The sequence below is a fragment of the Somniosus microcephalus genome, chromosome 3 (genome assembly GCF_052327205.1).
Source record: "Somniosus microcephalus isolate GS21.2 chromosome 3, FLI_Smic_1.0, whole genome shotgun sequence".
Taxonomy (NCBI): Eukaryota; Metazoa; Chordata; class Chondrichthyes; order Squaliformes; family Somniosidae; genus Somniosus; species Somniosus microcephalus.
The window spans coordinates 27,809,849-27,828,988 of record NC_140989.1 but is presented as its reverse complement, the minus strand read 5'-3'; the positions used below and the strand labels follow the sequence as shown (position 1 = coordinate 27,828,988).

At 49.7% G+C, this 19,140-nt stretch overlaps 1 protein-coding gene across 1 annotated transcript in view; it reads left to right on the top strand.

Moving 5' to 3' along the window:
- LOC147120927 (uncharacterized) overlaps positions 1-18,447 on the top strand; it is a 49,262-nt gene extending 30,815 nt beyond the window's left edge. Inside the window, exons 4-5 of the mRNA XM_085979713.1 lie at positions 251-482; positions 18,335-18,447. Of these exons, the coding sequence (XP_085835839.1) occupies positions 251-482; positions 18,335-18,349 (247 nt within the window). The 3' untranslated portion in view covers positions 18,350-18,447. The remainder of the gene's footprint in view (positions 1-250; positions 483-18,334) is intronic.
- Positions 18,448-19,140: the final 693 nt, after the last annotated feature.

The window sequence follows — 19,140 nt, the reverse complement described above, 5'->3', positions numbered from 1 at the left end:
CAGGTGGTCGGCGGGTCCCGCTCCCGCCTCCGATGTCAGGCGGGATAATTTAGCTATTTTGCCCTAGTTGGGCAATTGATTCCCAGCATGTGCACCCCTGGCCCAATGAGTCTTTTGGGCCTGAAACTCGCCTCTGATGATGTCATTTATGCAGTTGCATTTAAGGGCTCCAAGCAGTCTTGGTTCATTTTCTACCTCAAAACTTTTACTTGCTAATCTTCTAATTGTTTGGTCCTTCTGAAATGTCTAGTTCAAGGATCAAGGCCTCACCCCGGTTTGATGATGACTCCCTCCATGCTCCGATGAAGGGAGCCAGAGCTCAGAAGGAGGTGCTGTTTCCTTCCTCTGGGAGGGAAAAACCTCCCCAGCAGACGAAAGCTGAGTGGCTGCAACTAGCTCAGGAGGTCAGTTCGAGATCAATGTGCAGTAGAACCTGGCTGCAGTGCCGAAAGAGGTTTACTGACCTTGTCCGCACAGGAAAAGTGAGTAAAACATCACCAGTACCCTCAATCTGCTCCCCATCTCCTCATCACCAGCACTCTGCATTGTCAACTTACTCCTCGACATCCCACTTTAACCTTACATCCCTTGCACCCTTTCTCTATGTGCACAATCACTTAACTATTCGACTATGCTGGCCTCACACTCCCTATCACTGTTAAGAACATAAGAAATAGGAGCAGGAGTAGGCCAATCGGCCCCTCGAGCCTGCTCCACCATTCAATAAGATCATGGCTGATCTGATCCTAACCTCAAATCTTCTATCACTCTGCATTCACCCGAACCCATGTGATCTCCCGGGAGAGGCGAAAAACCAGATAAAGACCCAATGGCCAATTTGGGAGAAAAGAATCTGGGAAATTCCTCTCCGACCCATCTAGGCGATCGAAATTCTTCCAGGAGATCACTCTGTCCCTATATTTTCTACAGTACTTACCTTCTGTAAAGGCGATCTCCACCCCAGCCAGGAACAGGAATAAAACCATCTCCTGAAATCTAACACAGAATTAGAACACAGTAGGAGCAGAACCAGGCTACACGGCCCCTGGGCCCACTCCACTACCCACAGGGCCATGACCATTCCGAACCTAGACTCATGTCCAATTTCCTGCCCACTCCCCGTAACCCTTCATTCCCTTTACTTCTAGGAAACTATTTCTGTTTTAAATTTATTTAATGATGTAGCTTCCACAGCTTTCTGGGGCAGCAAATTCCACAAACCTACTACCCTCTGAGTGAAGAAGTTTCTCCTCATCTCAGTTTTGAAAGAGCAGCCCCTTATTTTAAGATTATGCCCCCTAGTTCTAGTTTCACCCTTCATTGGGAACATCCTCACCGCATCCACCCGATCAAGCCCCTTCACAATCTTATATGTTTCAATAAGATCGCCTCTCATTCTTCTGAACTCCAATGAGTAGAGTTCCAATCTACTCAACCTTTCCTCATATGATCCCCGGGATTAACCGAGTGAACCTTCTTTGTACTGACTCGAGAGCAAGTATGTCTTTTCTTAAGTATGGACACCAAAACTGTATGCAGTATTCCAGGTGCGGTCTCACCAATACCTTGTACAACTGCAGCAATACCTCCCTGTTTTTATATTCCATCCCCCTAGCAATAAAAGCCAACATTCCATTGGCCTTCTTGATCACTTGCTGCACCTGCATACTAACTTTTTGAGTTTCGTGTACCAGGACCCCCAGATCCCTTTGTACTACAGTACTTTCCAGTTTCTTGCCATTAAGATAATAACTTGCTCTATGATTTTTCCTGCCAAAGTGCATAACCTCACACTTTCCAGTATTGTATTCCATCTGCCAAATCTCTGCCCACTTACTTAGCCTGTCTATGTCCCTTTGCAGGTTTTTTATGTCCTCCTCACTCACTACTTTCCGTCCCATCTTTGTATCATCTGCAAACTTTGATATGTTACACTCGGTCCCCTCCTCCAAATCGTTAATATAGATTGTAAAGAGTTGGGGACCCAGCACTGACCCCTGCGGAACACCACTAGTTACTGGTTGCCAATCTGAGAACGAACCATTTATCCCAACTCTCTGCTTTCTGTTAGAGAGCCAATCCTCCACCCACGCCAGAATATTACCCCCAATCCCGTGATTTTTTATCTTGAGCAATAATCTTTTGTGTGGCACCTTGACAAATGCCTTTTGGAAGTCTAAATACACTGGCCTAGAAATTCAGTCTGGACATTTTTGGGGCGCTAAAGTCGGGCGTTCGCTAAAGTTAGCGCCCGCCGGAAAGTGTAGGCCACATCGCCGAAATTCAGTAGAGTTGGCCAAGAGTTTGGCCGAGTGCTGAAACTGGCGTTGCAATGCTCTCTTCAGGCGCTAAGCCGGCGATGCGGCCTGATAACGCCGAGGCCGGGCGCAGCGCAGGTGCGGTCATGTTTTGATTGACAGCAGACACCCTGACGCCGGCCAGCTCTTAAAGGGGGAAGGGTCGACTTTGACTGCTGCCACGCCCTGCATACTGGAGCCCTGCAGCTAGGCCTCAACACTGCTGATGGGCCAAAATAGCGCCTGGAGCCATGGAGAGGGCCCGTGAAAGAGCGCAGCGCTTCTCAGAGCATGCTCTGAGGGTGCTGATTAATGGTGTCGAAAACAAAAGAGAGATCTTGTGCCCGGACAGTGGCAAGAAGGCTCCCAGGAGCCAGTACAGGAAAGCCTGGAGGAAAATCGACCGCAGGGTGTCATCCACCTGCGATGTCCCCAGGAGTGCGGACCAATGCCGCAAGAAGTACAACGACCTCACTCGGATGGTGAAGGTGAGTACCCTTTCCAGTGTCCTCCTCATCCTTGCATGTGCACCTCACATTATGGGCAAAGGGACCTCAAAGGACTAATGGGCAGCCCTCCTCCCGCAGCAATGGCACTGGCATGATCATCAATAGCACTTTCTGCACTTAACACACTGGCCAAGCTATTCGACCATGGGAGGCAGTGCACACAGCAACAGGGCACCACACTGGCCAAGCTATTCGACCATGGGAGGCAGTGCACACAGCAACAGGGCACCACACTGTACTTAGAGGCCGTCCTTTCTCTTGCAGGCCAAGCTGGCGCGGAATTTGAGGAGCCAGTCTGTCACCGGTGGAGGCCGTCCCGAGTACCAGGCGCTCGGTGAGCTGGAGGAGAGCGTGGCTCGACTCATGCGTGCCCGGGTGACTGGCCCTGTTGCGATCGGAGATGCGGACCCTGTACTGGGACCCACTGGTAAGGACATGACCGGTTGGACCTCTGTCGTTGCCCTTGCGCTTCAGATCTACATCCTTTCGCACTGACCGACAAATGCGCATAGTGCCACCACTCAGGCCTCCCTCGCTGACGCCCTGTCCTCACTCTAAAGCTACTCTTGTGCCTTCCTGCTTTCAGCTGGTGAGGAGGAGGTGGTCCCTGAAGCTTAGAGTGCCAGGCCCTTGAAGGAGGAGGACGACGAGGACCAGGAGGAAGGCGGCACATCGGGGGAACCTTCATCCGCGCCAGGGGATGGCAATGGAGGGGAGACGTCTGGCCTGCAGGACAGCCAGGGGGAAGTGTTGCAGGGGAGGGCAGATCCTGGGCCCAGTGGGCTCGAGGCACGCGGGAAGGGTCCGGCAGCACGCTGGCCTTCTCCCCAGAGGGGGGAGGTGTTGCAGGGGAGGGCAGATCCTGGGCCCAGTGGGCTCGAGGCACGCGGGAAGGGTCGGCCAGCTCGGCGGCCTTCTCCCCAGAGGGAGAGTCCGCCCTCCAGTCCGGAGACGGTCCTCGCCCAGGAGGTGCGCCTCCTCGATGAGATGGCGGCGTCTGAGCGGCGCCACCAGGAGTTCATGGGGGTTGTGCAACAGATGCCTCAGGCCATTGAGTCCCTGGCTCAGTGTGGTCGCTTTCGGGGAATCACAGGCCAGGGGGGTCGAACAACTCGCGGCAGCGCACGACAGGGGTGTCCAGCAACTCGAGGCAGCCCAGGACGCGACTCGCGAGATGAGTGGTGCTGTCCAGACACTGGCAGAGCTGATGCGGGCACATACCAGGGCAGTTCGGGCACTCACTTCTGCCACACTCGCTGTGGCGCGGAAGCATCGCCAGGGCACCTGCTGCAGCACAGCGGTCTGGCCTCCACCAGATTGCTGCGCTTGCTGCACTGCCAGCCCAGCCGAGTGCCAGTGTCTCTGGCGAGCAGCGCGCGCCTGCCATCAGCCAGCTTGCCCCCATTGGTGCAGCCGACACTGCCACTCCCCCAGCCAAGGTGCGACGAGCTGCTGCTGAGACTGATGCTGGCCAGCCACAGCTGCAGCAGTCAGCAGCCGGCCCCTCCCAGGCCGGGCCTCGTCTAGGCCACAACCCCCAAGGGCATCTGCCGACACGCATTGTGGCCCTCATGAGCCTTCCCCCAGCCTTGCCACACCCGCAGGGCCCAGGTTGAGGCGGAGCAGCAGGTCGGGCAGGGGCCAGAGAAGCCTGTCTAAGGACTCGCCCTCTCGGCACACCCATTAGAGTGTGGTGATAGCGTTTTTTTTTATATTGGGGGGCTTGTGTTCTGGGGGGGCATTATTTTGGTAAGGCCGAGGATCAAGGCATTTTTTGTTTTTATGGGGGTGTTTGTGTTGTGGAGGGGGGGGCTTATTTTTGTAAGGCCGATGATAAAGGCCATTTGGACGGGCAAGTTTTGTTAGTCCTCCCCAGGTTTTGGGAGTGACAGATGTTTTTGACTGTTTTTTGGGGGTCTTGTCTGTTTTTCTGTTTCATGTGGGAAGGGCCCTGAGTTTGTGAAATAAAGCTTTTTATTTATTCAGCATGTCCACGTCTCAGGTTTCAAGTGGTTGTTGCGTTAACCGGCTGAGGGCTTGCGGTGCGGCTGCCTTCAGGTGCGTTCATTGCCACAGCCCATTCCCTGACGGGGCCTAGAAGTGTCGATCAATAAGCCCCCGGCGGACGGCCCTTGGACCTTGTGGCTCCCTCCTGGGCTGGTACTCCTCCTCCTCCTCCTCCTCATGGTCCTCCTGCTCGTCCTCCTGAGGTGGTGGTGCAATGTCAGGTGGCAGTGCCTGAGTCCTGCGGATAGCCAGGTTGTGCAGCATGCAGCACACGACGACGAACTGGGAGACTCTATCCGGCGAATACTGTAGAGATCCGCCGGAACGATCCAGGCAGCGGAACCGTTGCTTGAGGACGCCTATCGTTTGCTCTATGATGTTCCTTGTGGCTTGATGGCTTTCGTTGTATGCCTCCTCCGCTGGGGTCCTGGGCGCGCGGAGCGGGGTCATGAGCCATGTACACAAAGGGTAGCCCTTGTCCCCGATAAGCCATCCCCTTGGTGGAGGCTGTGCCTCGAACATGTCAGCCACAGTAGTCTGGCGCAGGATAAATGCATCGTGGCTGCTTCCTGGGAAGCGGGCATTGACAGCTAGGATGCGCTGCCTGTGGTCACACACCAGCTGTACATTTAGGGAATGGTAGCCCTTCCGGTTGCGGTAATCCTCGGCATTGTGGATAGGTGCCCGCATAGCCACATGCGTGCAGTCAATGGCGCCCTGCACCATGGGGAAGCGCGCGATCCTGGCAAATCCGACTGCACGCTGCTCCTGCCTCTGTCGGGTCATGGGGAAGGAGATGAATTGGTGTCTCCTCGCGAAAAGTGCATCGGTGACCTCCGGATGCAGCGATGCGCGGCGAACTGGGAGATGTTCGCTATGTCCCCAGCAGCAGCTTGGAAGGAGCCGCTTGCATAAAAGTTCAGAGCCACCGTGACCTTCACTTCCACCGAGAGAGACGTCCTGCACATCAGCTGTGGACGCAGATCTCTGTGAAGCAGCTGGCAGATCTCTGCAACCACCTCCCTTCTGAAGCGCAGCCTCTTAACACAATGCGCCGCAGTCATGGTGAGATAGGACACCTGCTGCCGGTATTGCCTGAGTGGGTAAGGCCTACGTTGCCGACGCCTGATGGCCCCTCTGCGTCTAGGCATGGCTGGCCCTCTCTCACAGCGTCTGCGAGCCCTTCGCACATAATGCTGCAACTGAGGGTTGGACCCCCATACAGCCCCCATAATAAAGTTGAAAACAGTGAAATCAAATGTCAAAGCACTGGCCAGAAGCCAAAAATACCTCTCCTATGTTGTCCCAAATCAGTAAGCTCTGTCCCTTGGTCTCTGTCCAGAAATCCAAAGCAGTAAAGTCATTGCAGCAAAATGGCTGGGCTTTATAGGTCAGTGTAAGTGCCCTTTAATTAGCGCTCCCCGAGGCCCACAGGGCCTCTGTTGCGTTCCACTTCACAGTTCTTAGCAGCGCCACGCCCACATTGGGCGGGCGCCACTGAATTTCCGGTTTGGGGCGCACAAACAGCGTTGCACGATGAGATGACGTCATAAGCTGCGCGCGCAGCTGAGCGGGCGCAAACACTTTGCGCCGGCGCTAAATGTCAACTGAATTTGGGCGTTGGCGCAGATTGGTCTGCGCCCGGGCGCTAAGTGCCTAGCGCTGGAAATATACCCCTCTTATGGCGTTACCGGCTGGCGCAACCAACTGAATTTCTAGGCCACTACGTCCACTGGTTCCCCTTTATCCACCCTGTATGTTACTTCCTCAAAAAATTCCAGCAAATTTGTCAAACATGACTTCCCCTTCATGAAACCATGCTGAGTTTGTCCTATTAAATTATGTTTATCCAAATGTCCCTTTACTGTCTCCTTAATAATGGACTCTTAACATTTTACCAACCACAGATGTTAGGCTAACAGGTCTATAGTTTCCAGCCTTCTGCCTACTACCCTTTTTAAATAAGGGTGTTACATTAGCAGCTTTCCAATCTGCCGGGACCTTTGCTGAGTCCGGTGAGTTTTGGAAAATTATTACCAATGCATCCACAATCCCTACCGCTACTTCCCTCAAGATCCTAGGATGTAAGCCATCAGGTCCAGGGGATTTATCCGCCCTGAGTCCCATTATTTTACCAAGTACCACTTCCTTAGTGATTTTAATCGTATTTAGTTCCTCCCCCCCCCTAGAGCCCCCTGTTTGTCCAGTGTTGGGATATTCTTAGTGTCCTCTAGTGTAAAGACTGATACAAAATAATTGTTCAGTGTTTTTGCCATCTCCATGTTTCCCACCATTAATTTCCCGGTCTCATCCTCTAAGGGACCAACATTTACTTTAGCCACCCTTTTTCTTTTTATATAACTATAGAAACTTTTACTGTCTGTTTTTATATTTTTTGCTAATTTACTTTCATAATCTATCTTCCCTTTCTTCATCAATCTTTTAGTTATTTTTTGGTGTCTTTTAAAGACTTCCCAATCTTCCATCCTCCCACTAGATTTGGCTACCTTATATGCCCTTGTTTTTAGTCGGATACTATCCTTAATTACTTTACTTAGCCACGGATGGCTGTCTTTTCTTTTACACCCTTTTTTCCTCAGTGGAATATATATTTTTTGGAAGTTGTAAAATAACTTTTTAAATGTACACCACCGATCATGTACCGTCTTACCCTTTAATCTTTTTTCCCAGTCCACTGTAATCAATTCCGCTCTCATACCTTCATAGTCTCCTTTATTCAAGCTCAGCACGCTTGTTTGAGATCCAACTTTCTCACCCTCTAATTGAATATGGAACTCAACCATGTTATGGTCACTCATTCCAAGGGGATCCTTTACTAGGACATTTTTAATTAATCCTGTCTCATTACACAGGACCAAATCTAAGGTTGCTTGCCCCCTGGTCAGTTCAGTTACATACTGCTCAAAAAACCCATCCCTAATGCACTCAATGAACTCATCCTCAAGGCTGCTCTGCCCAATTTGATTTGTCCAGTTAATATGATAATTAAAATCCCCCATAATTATAGCTGTTCCCTTATTACAAGCCTCAACTATTTCCTGATTAATACTCCGTCCAACAGAGTTGCAACTGTTCGGAGGCCTATAGACTACACCCACTAGTGTTTTTTTCCCCTTATTATTCCTTATCTCCACCCAAACTGTTTCACTATCCTGCTCCTTTGACCCAATATCATTTCTCTGTATTATAGTGATTCCTTCCTTTATTAACATAGCCACCCCACCTCCTCTCCCTTCCTGCCTGTCCTTCCTGATTGTTAAATAACCTGGTATGTTTAATTCCCAGTCATGGTCACCCTGCAGCCATGTTTCTGTAATGGCCACAAGATCATACCCATGTGTCATTATTTGTGCCGTTAACTCATTCATTTTGTTACGAATGCTACGTGCATTCAGATAAAGAACTTTCAAATATGTTTTGTAACACTTAGTTCCTGTTTTTCCCTTTTTAGTACTTTACTTTTTACTCCATACCTTCTGTCCCTTCCTGACACATTCTGTTTTTTAATTCCCCCACTGCTACCTAAGTCTATGACCTTCTCTGTTGTCATTTCTATTATTTGCTCTCTAGAAACCTCCCCCCCCCATTAATTAGTTTAAAGCCCTCTCTACAGCCCTAGTTATATGATTCGCCAGGACTCTAGTCCCAGCACATGCCAAGTGGAGTCTGTCCCAACGGAACAGCTCCCTCCTGTCCCAGTATTGGTGCCAGTGTCCCAAGAAGCAAAACCCATTTCTCCCACACCAGTCTTTGAGCCACGCATTTAACTCTTTAATTTTATTTATCCTAGCCATATTCGCTCATGGCTCAGGTAATAACCCAGAGATTATTACCCTTGAGGTTCTGTTTTTTAATTTGACCCCTAGCTGCTCATACTCCTTTTAACAGAACCGTCTTCCTTGTCCTATCTACGTCGTTTGTACCAACATGGACCACGACAACTGGATCCTCCCCCTCCCACTCCAAGTTTCTTTCCAGCCCAGAAGAGATGTCCTTAACCCTGGCACCGGGCAGGCAACACAGCCTTCCGGACTCCCGCTCTTGACTGCAGAGAACCCTATCTATCCCCCTAATGATACTATCCCCTACCACTACAACATTTCTTTTTACTCCCTCCACTTGAATGGCCCCCTGTACCACGGTGCTGTGGCCAGGTTTCTCATCCTCCCTGCAGTCCCCGCTCCCGCCCTCACAGGGAGTAAGAACCTCGATCCTGCTGGACAAGAACAAGGGCTGCGTCTCCTTCAACACTACATCCTGGATCCCTGTACCTTCCTCACTCGTAGTCACACCGTCCTGTCCCTGACCACGGACTACATCTACAGTAATTAACTTCATAGGTGTGACCATCTCCTGAAACATAGAGTCCAGGAACTTCTCCCCCTCCCTGATGTGTCGCAGTGTCTGAAGCTCGGTCTCAAGCTCCATAACATGGAACTTGAGTTCCTCTAGCAGCAAACACTTGTTGCAGATGTAATCACCGTGAGCCTCAATGGGGACCACCGGCTCCCACATCTCGCAACAGTAACACATCACCTGCTCCATTCTATATAATTAATTAAATTTCTTATTATTAGTTATGAAGACCCTGCCCGGATATAGATGATGTCACACCACTATTCAAAGGACTTACCAACTTAAAGGTATAAAAGAGAAGAGAAGGAAGAAAACCAACCAACCAGCTGATCACCAACCTCCTCCTTGAATACTGTCTGTGGGGCCTGTTTGGTTGACTCGTCTCGCTGCTCCGCCTCCGCAGTGCTGTCTAAGCCTGGGAGTGGGGAACAAAACAGCAAAAAACACACCCTCACCTCCCACTTATCCGAACTCTCCCACTTAGCAAAACTCCAGCACCACTCAATGCACAAAGCACTCCGTGCACTGCACTAGCCCCTCCCCTTTTATACCCGGATTCTACTTCCGGTTTAAACTGCCCAAGAATTAAAAAAACCCTTAAAAAATTAAACTTACTTCAAATAATTGACTTCTTAACACACTAAAATTCACAAAATACACTTAAATGATTTTTCTCCCACTTAGCAAAACTCCAGCACCACTCAATGCACAAAGCACTCCGTGCACTGCACTAGCCCCTCCCCTTTTATACCCGGATTCTATGTTATGCTATGATAACAACTAACAACACACAGGGAGGGCCCTTGGTCTTGGGACCTCACTCCATCTTTGTGTCCTTCTAAGCATCTATGCTATGGATTCTCTACACTCAGTCCATCATTCTCACTCAAACTCCACTTGTGTCCCTCATTGCAGGAAAAGAGAGCCCACAATAAGAGGGAAAGGGCGTAGACAGGAGGAGGGCCACCCTCAATGGCCCAGCTCACCAGCGCTGAGGAGGCGGCCCTCGAGATCGTGGGAGCCGAGGTGGATGTGGAAGTGGGGGACGGATAGACAGGCACATCAGAGCAAGCTGGTGACAGAATAGTTTTTCATCTCATTTACATTGCATGAGTGACTGATACTGATTCTGATGCTCAAACAGATTGACTTACAATCATCTGCACAATTCCATGTGCATGCAATGTTTATATCACATGTCTAACTCATTCCTTTACTCCCCCACAGGACCATCGACAGCCCCCCTCCCCACTGTCCAGGAGGAAGAGGCTGAGCTGGAAGACTCCTCAGAGGAACCTGCAACCTTTGAGGGCGCAGCATCAGCAGAATTAAGCGCACCCAGCACCAGCGCAGACACACCTCGGTGGGACCTTCGGGACATAGAGTAGTGTTGTCACCTGGTGTATCACAGCTCACAAGTGAGTATCAGCAGATGGTGGAGACAGGGACAGCAGTGGAGAGTCCTTGTCAGAGGCCGCAAGGCGCTCCCAGCTCGGCTCAGCTGCATGTGGACCCTGTGCCTCCGGGTCCATCCAGAAGGAGAGCGGTGATTGAACTCCATGAACAGGTGCAGGAGTCTCTGGCAGGTTTTGTCTCCAGGGTCACTGCGAATGTGGAGAGGATGGAGGAGTCCATCGCTAACATGAGTAGAGCCTTTGTGGAGGCATTGGCGCATGAACGCATCACCATGGAAAGGATGGCAACCTCCGTGGAAAGGATGGCTACGGTAGAGGAGAGAATGGCTACGGCCATGGAGGAACTAAGTCGCCAGAGTGTTGAAAACATGGTGATTGTTCAGAATAGACTGACATCTCTGGAGGAGCGATGGGCAGCTATTGAGCAGAGAAATCAGAGCTTCATGGAAGTCCTCTGGAGTAGGACTGCCAGTGCAGATACGGGCCCTCTTGGCCCCCCTGAACTGCAGCAAGGTGCTGCCAAACCACTTGCTAGCTCTGAAGTGGGGCTGACCCATGAGAGGGATGTTGGTGACAGACAACTAGGAAGTGGGGGCTCCCCTCCAAGTGCTCACACTCCCATGCCACTGTGGAGCCCTTGGTCAGAGCCCTACGAGAGTTCTCACCCAACTGAGATGGGCGTCTCAACCCCTGCACAGCCGCAGGAGCAGCAGACTGTTGGTGAGCCCTCACAGGCTCGCAACCCCAGAGGATGCCCGCCAAAGGTATCGAGGCAGGAGCAGCATCAAAGTGAGCAAGGGACCTCCACATCTGCTGAAGTCACAGGGGAAGCACCACGTAGGGGCATGCATAAGAGGAAGCTAAAGCACAGGTAGCCACAAGGTAGTCACTTGGGTGTTCTGTTGTGTTTAATTGTTAAATGCCATCCTTTAGTCAATGTATTAAAATGAAGTGATGGTAAACTGTTGAAGTTCTGGGCTGTATAATTTTGCAAATGGAAGTTCCACATTGAGGGCTCAGGGAGACTTGGATTTGTCATGATGGTGGTCAGAGTGATAGGAAGCCGCAGGTTCTTGTCCATTGTCGATGGTGTGGTAAGAAGGTGCGAGCCAAATGTGTTTGATTGAACAACCTAAGCAAATCTGGCCAAGATGAGTGCATCCTTTGCATCCCGGGCAGCAATGTACTCGCGTGCTGCTGCTGCTGGTTGATGCACCTCAGCAAGGTCTTCGTTCTCATTTTCCTTCCCCTCCTCATCCTCTTCTTCCTCATCCTCATCCTCCTCCTCATCTGAGGAGGCTATACGCTGAGCCACTTATCCCTCAGGCAGCTGCAAGCCATGATGCTGTTCGATGTTGTGAAGTGCACAGCGGACCACTATGATTCTGGAGACCCTGGCTGCCGAGTACTGCAGGGCTCCACCTGATCTATCAAGGCATCTGAATTGCAACTTCAACAAGCTGATGGTTTGCTCAATGGATCTGCTCGAAATGTGGCTGGAGTTGTAGCGCTCTTCAGCTTCACTGGATGGTCTCCTGAACGGCGTCATTAGTCACTTCTTCAGGGGATAGCCCTTGTCTCCAAGTAGCCATCCGCAAAGTTGGTTTGGCGGACTGAAGAGTGGAGGCACACTAGACTGGCGCAGGATGAACGAGTTATGGCAACTGCCTGGGTACTTGGCGCAAACACGCAAAATGTCCTTGTGGCTACACACCAGCTGCACATTGAGGGAGTGGAAGCTCTTGCTGTTGACAAAAACAGCTGGATTGTGATGGGGTGCCTTAAGGGCCACATGTGTGCAGTCTACAACGCCCTGCACCCTTGGCAAGACTGCCATATTTGCAAATCCAACCGCACGCGCGGTTATACTTGCTTGATCCTTGGAGAAGTTTATGTAATTGTGCGCCTTTGCAAAGAGGGCATCGGTAACCTGTGTGATGGAAGTGTGTGCGGCCGACTGGGAGATGCTGCTGATGTCTGCTGTTGATCCCTGGAATGAGCCTGAAGCAAAAAGGTTGAGTGTGGTGGTGACTTTTACAGCCACTGGTAAGGGGTGTCCACCCGATCCTCTGGGCTCCAGGTGTTGGTGCAGCAGGGCCCAGTACTAGGTCCCTTGCTTTTTGTGGTGTATATATCAACGATCTTGACTTGAATATAGGGGGTATGATTAAGAAGTTTGCAGATGATACTAAAATCGGCTGTCTGGTTGATACTGAAGAAGGAAGCTGTAGACTGGAGGAAGATATCAATAAATTGGTCAGGTGGGCAGAACAGTGGCAAATGGAATTCAATCTGGAGAAGTGTGAGGTAATGCATTTGGGGAGGGCAAACAAGGAAAGGGAATACACATTAAATGGTAGGACACTGATTGGGTAGAGGAACAAAAGGACCTTGGAGTGCATGTCCACAGATCCCTGAAGGTAGCAGGCCAAGTAGATAAGGTGGTGGAGAAGGCATACAGAATGCTTGCCTTTATTAGCTGTGGCATAGAATACAAGAGCAGGGAGGTTATGCTTCAACTGTATAAAACACTAGTTAGGCCTCAGCTAGAGTACTGTGTGCAGTTCTGGTCACCACATTACAGGAAAGATGTGATTGCACTAGAGGGTACAGAGGAGATTTACAAGGATGTTGCTGGGAGTAGAGAATCTTAGCTATGAGGAAAGACTGGATAGGCTGGGTCTGTTTTCCTTGGAACAGAGGAGGCTGAGGGGAGACCTTATTGAGGTGTATAAAATTATGAGGGGCATAGATAAAATGGACAGAAAGGACCTATTTCCCTTAGCAGAGGGGTCAAAAACCAGGGGGCACAGATTTAAAGTAATTGGGGGAAGGTTTAGAGGGGATTTGAGGGGAAATTTCTTCACCCAGAGGGTTGTGGGGGTCTGAAACTCACTGCTTGAAAGGGTGATAGAGGCAGGAACCCAAACCACATTTATAAAGTACTTGGATGTGCACTTGGGATGCTCTAACCTGCAGGGCTACGGACCAAGAGCTGGGAAGTGGGATTAGGCTGGATAGCTCTTTGTTGGCCGGCGCGGACACGATGGGCCAAAATGGCCTCCTTCCGTGCTATAACTTTCTATGATTCTATTGCGCAGATGTCACCCAATACATCTCGCGAAAGTCTCAGCCTCCTTTGGCACTGCTGCTCAGTCATGTTGAGGAAGCTCATCCTCATCCTGTAAACCCTGTTTTGGGGGTATCTCCTGCGGCGACATGCTTCCCTGTGCTGGTGCCTTCTGGCCTGTGCACCATTAGGTGGGTGAGCAGCAGGTTGGCGCTGCTGTTGTTGCTGCTGCTGCCGCGGCTGGTCTTCGTCTGAATCTGAGGTCCAGGAGGAAAGGAAATAAATGGTTCCCATGCTGCTGGTATATACCTCAGTTGAGGAAGCGCTCAGTCAATGTGGGAAAATGGTTTTCCCAGGAGGTCACAGTGGAGGTGGATCTCAGCTTCACCACTTCCAAAATCAGTAGACCTGCAAAAAGTTCTCCAAGACCTGAGAAAACAAAGTCCTGCCACCTGCAAGTGATCCTTGTTGAAAAGCCCATTTTTATGGTAGAGCTGCAGCTGTTAGGAAGCCAGCCACTTGTGAACCCGACAGGATTAGCTGGCGTGTTTCAGGAGAGATGTGCAGTACGCTGGAAATGTGGCAAATTTGAAAGGTTAAGTGTCTTAAGGGTTTATCCCGCTGCTTGGAGGCGGGACCGAAATGGAGTCTGCAAACCCGTCTTTGGGAAAGTTGCGCGGAGGTGGGTTGACTGCGGGATCGGAACCCGCTGTTATTTTTTACAACTTTCCCACCTGACCCGCCTTCGAACCCGCTTCCTCAGGGTTGGTGAAATCCAGCCGCAGGTGTTGCTAGCAGAGAAGGAGGAAGGGGCCAGATTGTGTCCCACTCCAGCTGATGAACCATGGGGTCTGAACCTCAAAGGAGGTTTAAAAGAAGGATACATTTTGAGCATCAAATATAGCAATTATGGCGGTAGTATAGTGGTTATGTTACTGGATTAGCAATCCAGAGGCCTGGCCTAATAATTTAGAGACGTGAGTTCAAGTCCCACCATGCTGTGGAATTGAAATTCAGTTAATTCAATAAATCTGGAATAAAAAGCTAGTATCAGTGATGGTGATCATGAAACTAACGGATTGTCGTAAAAACCCACCTGTCCTTACCTGGTCTGGCTTATATGTGACTCACAGCAATGTGGTTGACTCTTAACTGCCCTCTGAAATGGCCTAGCAAGCCAATCAGTTGTAACAAACCGTTACAAGAAACCATAATAAGAATAAAGCCGGATGGGCCACACAGCATCGACCTCAACAGCAGCTTTGGACACACCTAGCCCAGTCAACCCTCCCAAGTTGACTAACATGGGGACTTGTGCCAAAATTGGGAGAGCTGTCCTACAGACTAATCAAGCAACAGCCTGACATAGTCATACTAACAGAATCATACTCTGCCAATGAAAAACCCACCAGAGGTGGCGGCAGTGGTATACAGCCCTGGGAGTCCTCAACATTGACTCCGGAACCCATGAAGTCTCATGGCATCAGGCCAGGCGACCAACCCTGGTTCAATGAGGAGTGTAGAAGAGCATGCCAGGAGCAGCACCAGGCGTACCTAAAAATGAGATGCCAACCTGGGAAGCTGCAGCACAGGACTACATGCATGCTAAACAATGGAAGCAGCATGCTATAGACAGAGCTAAGCGATCCCACAACCAATGGATCAGATCAAAGTTCTGCAGTCTTGCCACATCCAGTCGTGAATGGGGGTGTCCTGACAGGAGGAGGAGGTTCCATGAACATCCCCATCCTCAATGATGGCGGAACTCAGCACGCGAGTGCAAAAGACAAGGCTGAAGCGCTTGCAACCATCTTCAGCCAGAAGTGCCAAATGAATGATCCATCTTGGCCTCCTCATGAGGTCCCCACCATCACAGAAGCCAGTCTTCAGCCAATTCGATTCACTCCACGTGATATAAAGAAACGGCTGAGTGCACTGGATACAGCAAAGGCTATGGGCTCTGACAATATCCCGGCTGTCGTGCTGAACACTTGTACTCCAGAACTACCCGTGCCTCTAGCCAAGCTGTTCCATTACAGCTACAACGCTGGCATCTACTTGACAAGGATAAAAACTGCCCAAGTATGTCCTGTCCACAAAAAAACAGGACAAATCCAATCCGGCCAATTACCGCCCCATCAGTCTACTTTTTTTTTATTCGTTTATGGGATGTGGGCGTCGCTGGCAATGCCAGCATTTATTGCCCATCCTTAATTGGCCTTGAGAAGGTGGTGGTGAGCCCCCTTCTTGAACTGCTGCAGTCCGTGTGGTGAAGGTACTCCCACAGTGCTGTTAGGTAGGGAGTTTCAGGATTTTGACCCAGCGACAATGAAGGATCGGCGATATACTTCTAAGTCAGGATGGTGTGTGACTTGGAGGGGAACCTAGAGGTGGTGGTGTTCCCATACGCCTGCTGACCTTGTCCTTCTAGGTGGAAGAGGTCGTGAGTTTAGGAGGTGCTGCCGAAGAAGCCTTGGCGAGTTGCTGCAGTGCATCTTGTAGATGGTACACACTGCAGCCACGGTATGCCGGTGGTGGAGGGAGTGAATCTTTAAGGTGGTAGATGGGGTGCCAATCAAGCGGGCTGCTTTGTCCTGGATGGTGTTGAGCTTCTTGAGTGTTGTTGGAGCTGCACTCATGCAAGCAAGTGGAGAGTATTCCATCACACTCCTGACTTGTGCCTTGTAGATGGTGGAAAGGCTTTGGGGAGTCAGGAGGTGAGGTACTCGACGCAGAATACCCAGCCTCTGACCTGCTCTTATAGCCACAGTATTTATGTGGCTGGTCCAGTTAAGTTTCTGGACAATGGTGACCCCCAGGATGTTGATGTTGGGGGATTCGGCAATGGTAATGCCGTTGAATGTCAAGGGGCCATGGTTAGACACTTTCTTATTGGAGATAGTCATTGCCTGGCACTTGTGTGGCGCAAATGTTACTTGCCACTTATCAGCCCAAATCTGACTGTCGTCCAGGTCTTGCTGCATGCGGCATAGACTGCTTCATTATCTGAAAAGTTCCAAATGGAACTGAACACTGTGCAATCATCAGCGAACATCCCCACTTCTGACCTTATGATGGAGGGAAGGTAATTGATGAAGCAGCTAAAGATGGCTGGGCCTAGGACACTGCCCTGAGGAACACCTGCAGCGATGTCTTGGGGCTGTGATGATTGGCCTCCAACAACCACAACCATCTTCCTTTGTGCTAGGTATGACACCAGCCAGTGGAGTGTCTTTCTGCTGATTTCCATTCACTTCAATTTTACTAGGGCTCCTTGATGCCACACTCAGTCAAAAGCTGCCTTGATGTCAAGGGCAGTCACTCTCACCTCACCTCTGGAATTCAGCTCTTTTGTCCATGTTTGGACCAAGGCTGTAATGAACACCGTCACTTCCAAGTTCCCCTCCAAGTTGCACACTATCCTGACTTGGAAATATATCGCCGTTCCTTCATAGTCACTGGGTCAAAATCATGAAACTCCCTCCCCAACAGCACTGTGGGAGCACCTTCACCACACGGACTGCAGCAGTTCAAGCTGGCAGCTCACCACCACCTTCTCGAGGGCAGTTAGGGATGGGCAATAAATGCTGGCTTTGCCAGCGACGCCCACATCCCAGGAACAAATTAAAAATATATATATAGGTGCAGGCTTTGGGACTGTGCCAAACAGCAGACTACAGATGATGAGTCAGGTGGGGGAGTCCACTCGCTGCATGTGTGCAGTGTTGCATAACAGTTTGGCAACATTGCAGTTCACCATTGAGCTTGGCAAGACGGTGCAGTTGAAGGTCATGCTACCTGCCGCTTGTCAGCTCGAGCCGGGATGTCATCCAGGTCTTGCTGTAGACCAACATGGGCTGCGTCATTGTCAGAGGAGTTATGAATGGAGTCGAACTCTGTAGCAGCCTAAGTAGGCAACCCCATTTGACCTTGCATTGGAGGGATGGTCGTTAATGGAGCAGCTGAAGATAGTTGGGCCAAGGACACTCCCTGAGGAACACGTGCAGCGAAGTACTGATGCTGTGATCATTGGCCTCCTACAACTGCAACCACCTTCCTGCGTGTAAGGCATGATTCCACCCGCTGGTGGGTTTTCCCCATGACTGCTATTGAACTCAGTTTTGCTAGGGCTCCTTGGTGCCATACATGCTCGAATGTTGCCTTGCTGTCAAAGGCAGCTACTCTCACCTCCTTCTCTGGCATTCAGCTTGCGTGCATGCCTGTAGCAAGGCTGTGAGGAGGACTGGAGCCGAGTGGTTCTGATGGAGCCCGGATTAAATGTCGGTGCGTAGGTGCCACTTGATGGTGTGATTTATGACTTCTACCACTTTGATGATTGGGAAGTGGCTGATAGGGTGGTAATTGGCAGGTGTTTATTTTTTTTAAATCATTCATAAATTTTGTTTAATTTGATTATTGGTCACTTGTAAAAGGGTAGCAGTGATTTAATTCAGTCAAATTTAATTCAAAAAAACACAACCTGCTTTTATAGTTTTCTGTAGCCTAGAGATAGCCTTGTGTACCCAGGTAATTAATCTGCTGACAGGCTATGAAAAGCAGATTTAATGGCATAAAGGCTAGCTCCCAGAATCCAAATTAAAAGGGCAAGATAAAAGTAGCTATTAAAAAAATATAATGGCTTTCTTTATTTTTCTGCAGGTCCCCCTCTGTTGAATTATCCTGTACTTCGCGTGGAATATACAAAATTCAGCCAAGTGTTTTGAACCAGGCACGTATTTCTTTTCTCATGAGTAAATAAAGAGGAACAATGAAGTAGACTAATTTTTCAAATGATGTTTTCCATGTCAGATTTGTTGCCCTGAACTTTAATCTGAATTGGCCAAGCTATTCTTTGAGATTCTGTGCTGCAGTTATTTGTACCACTGTAATCAGAAGTTGTAGGTCAAATTTCTGCTCTACAAAAAAAAGCACAAACTCTTGTTCAAAAATACTTTGCAAAACCATAAATGCACGTCAGCCCCCATCATTGCACTTTCCCTCATCACCCGAGCGAGGGATTTTGCTTGCTGTGTAGTGTAAGATATAGCTTAGAACGCCTAAATATGCTTCAGGACAATGAGGCAGTCGAGTGACAAATACAGAAGTTAGCGGGTCACGACTGGTGGGAGTTGGTCTATAATATAGGAATGCACCCATGGTATCGCATAATCTCCATGTGCTTTGTGATTGTGTAAGCAATTGTATTAATTGTTTTCATTATCTTGGTATGTTGGCATAAGCATGTGATGTGGCGATTGTCACAGCAAATGTATAACCATCAATTAGCATTATTTATTAAGTAATGAGGGATCAGAAATTGTTCGTCACCCTCAAGGTGGGGAGTCTGTAAGGATTTAGAAATTGACATCTTTTGCTACCTACTTTACCATCATCATGCCTTATGTAGTCAAATAGACCTAGTTTAAAACAGAAACAACTGCAGATGCATTGAGAGAACAAAGACT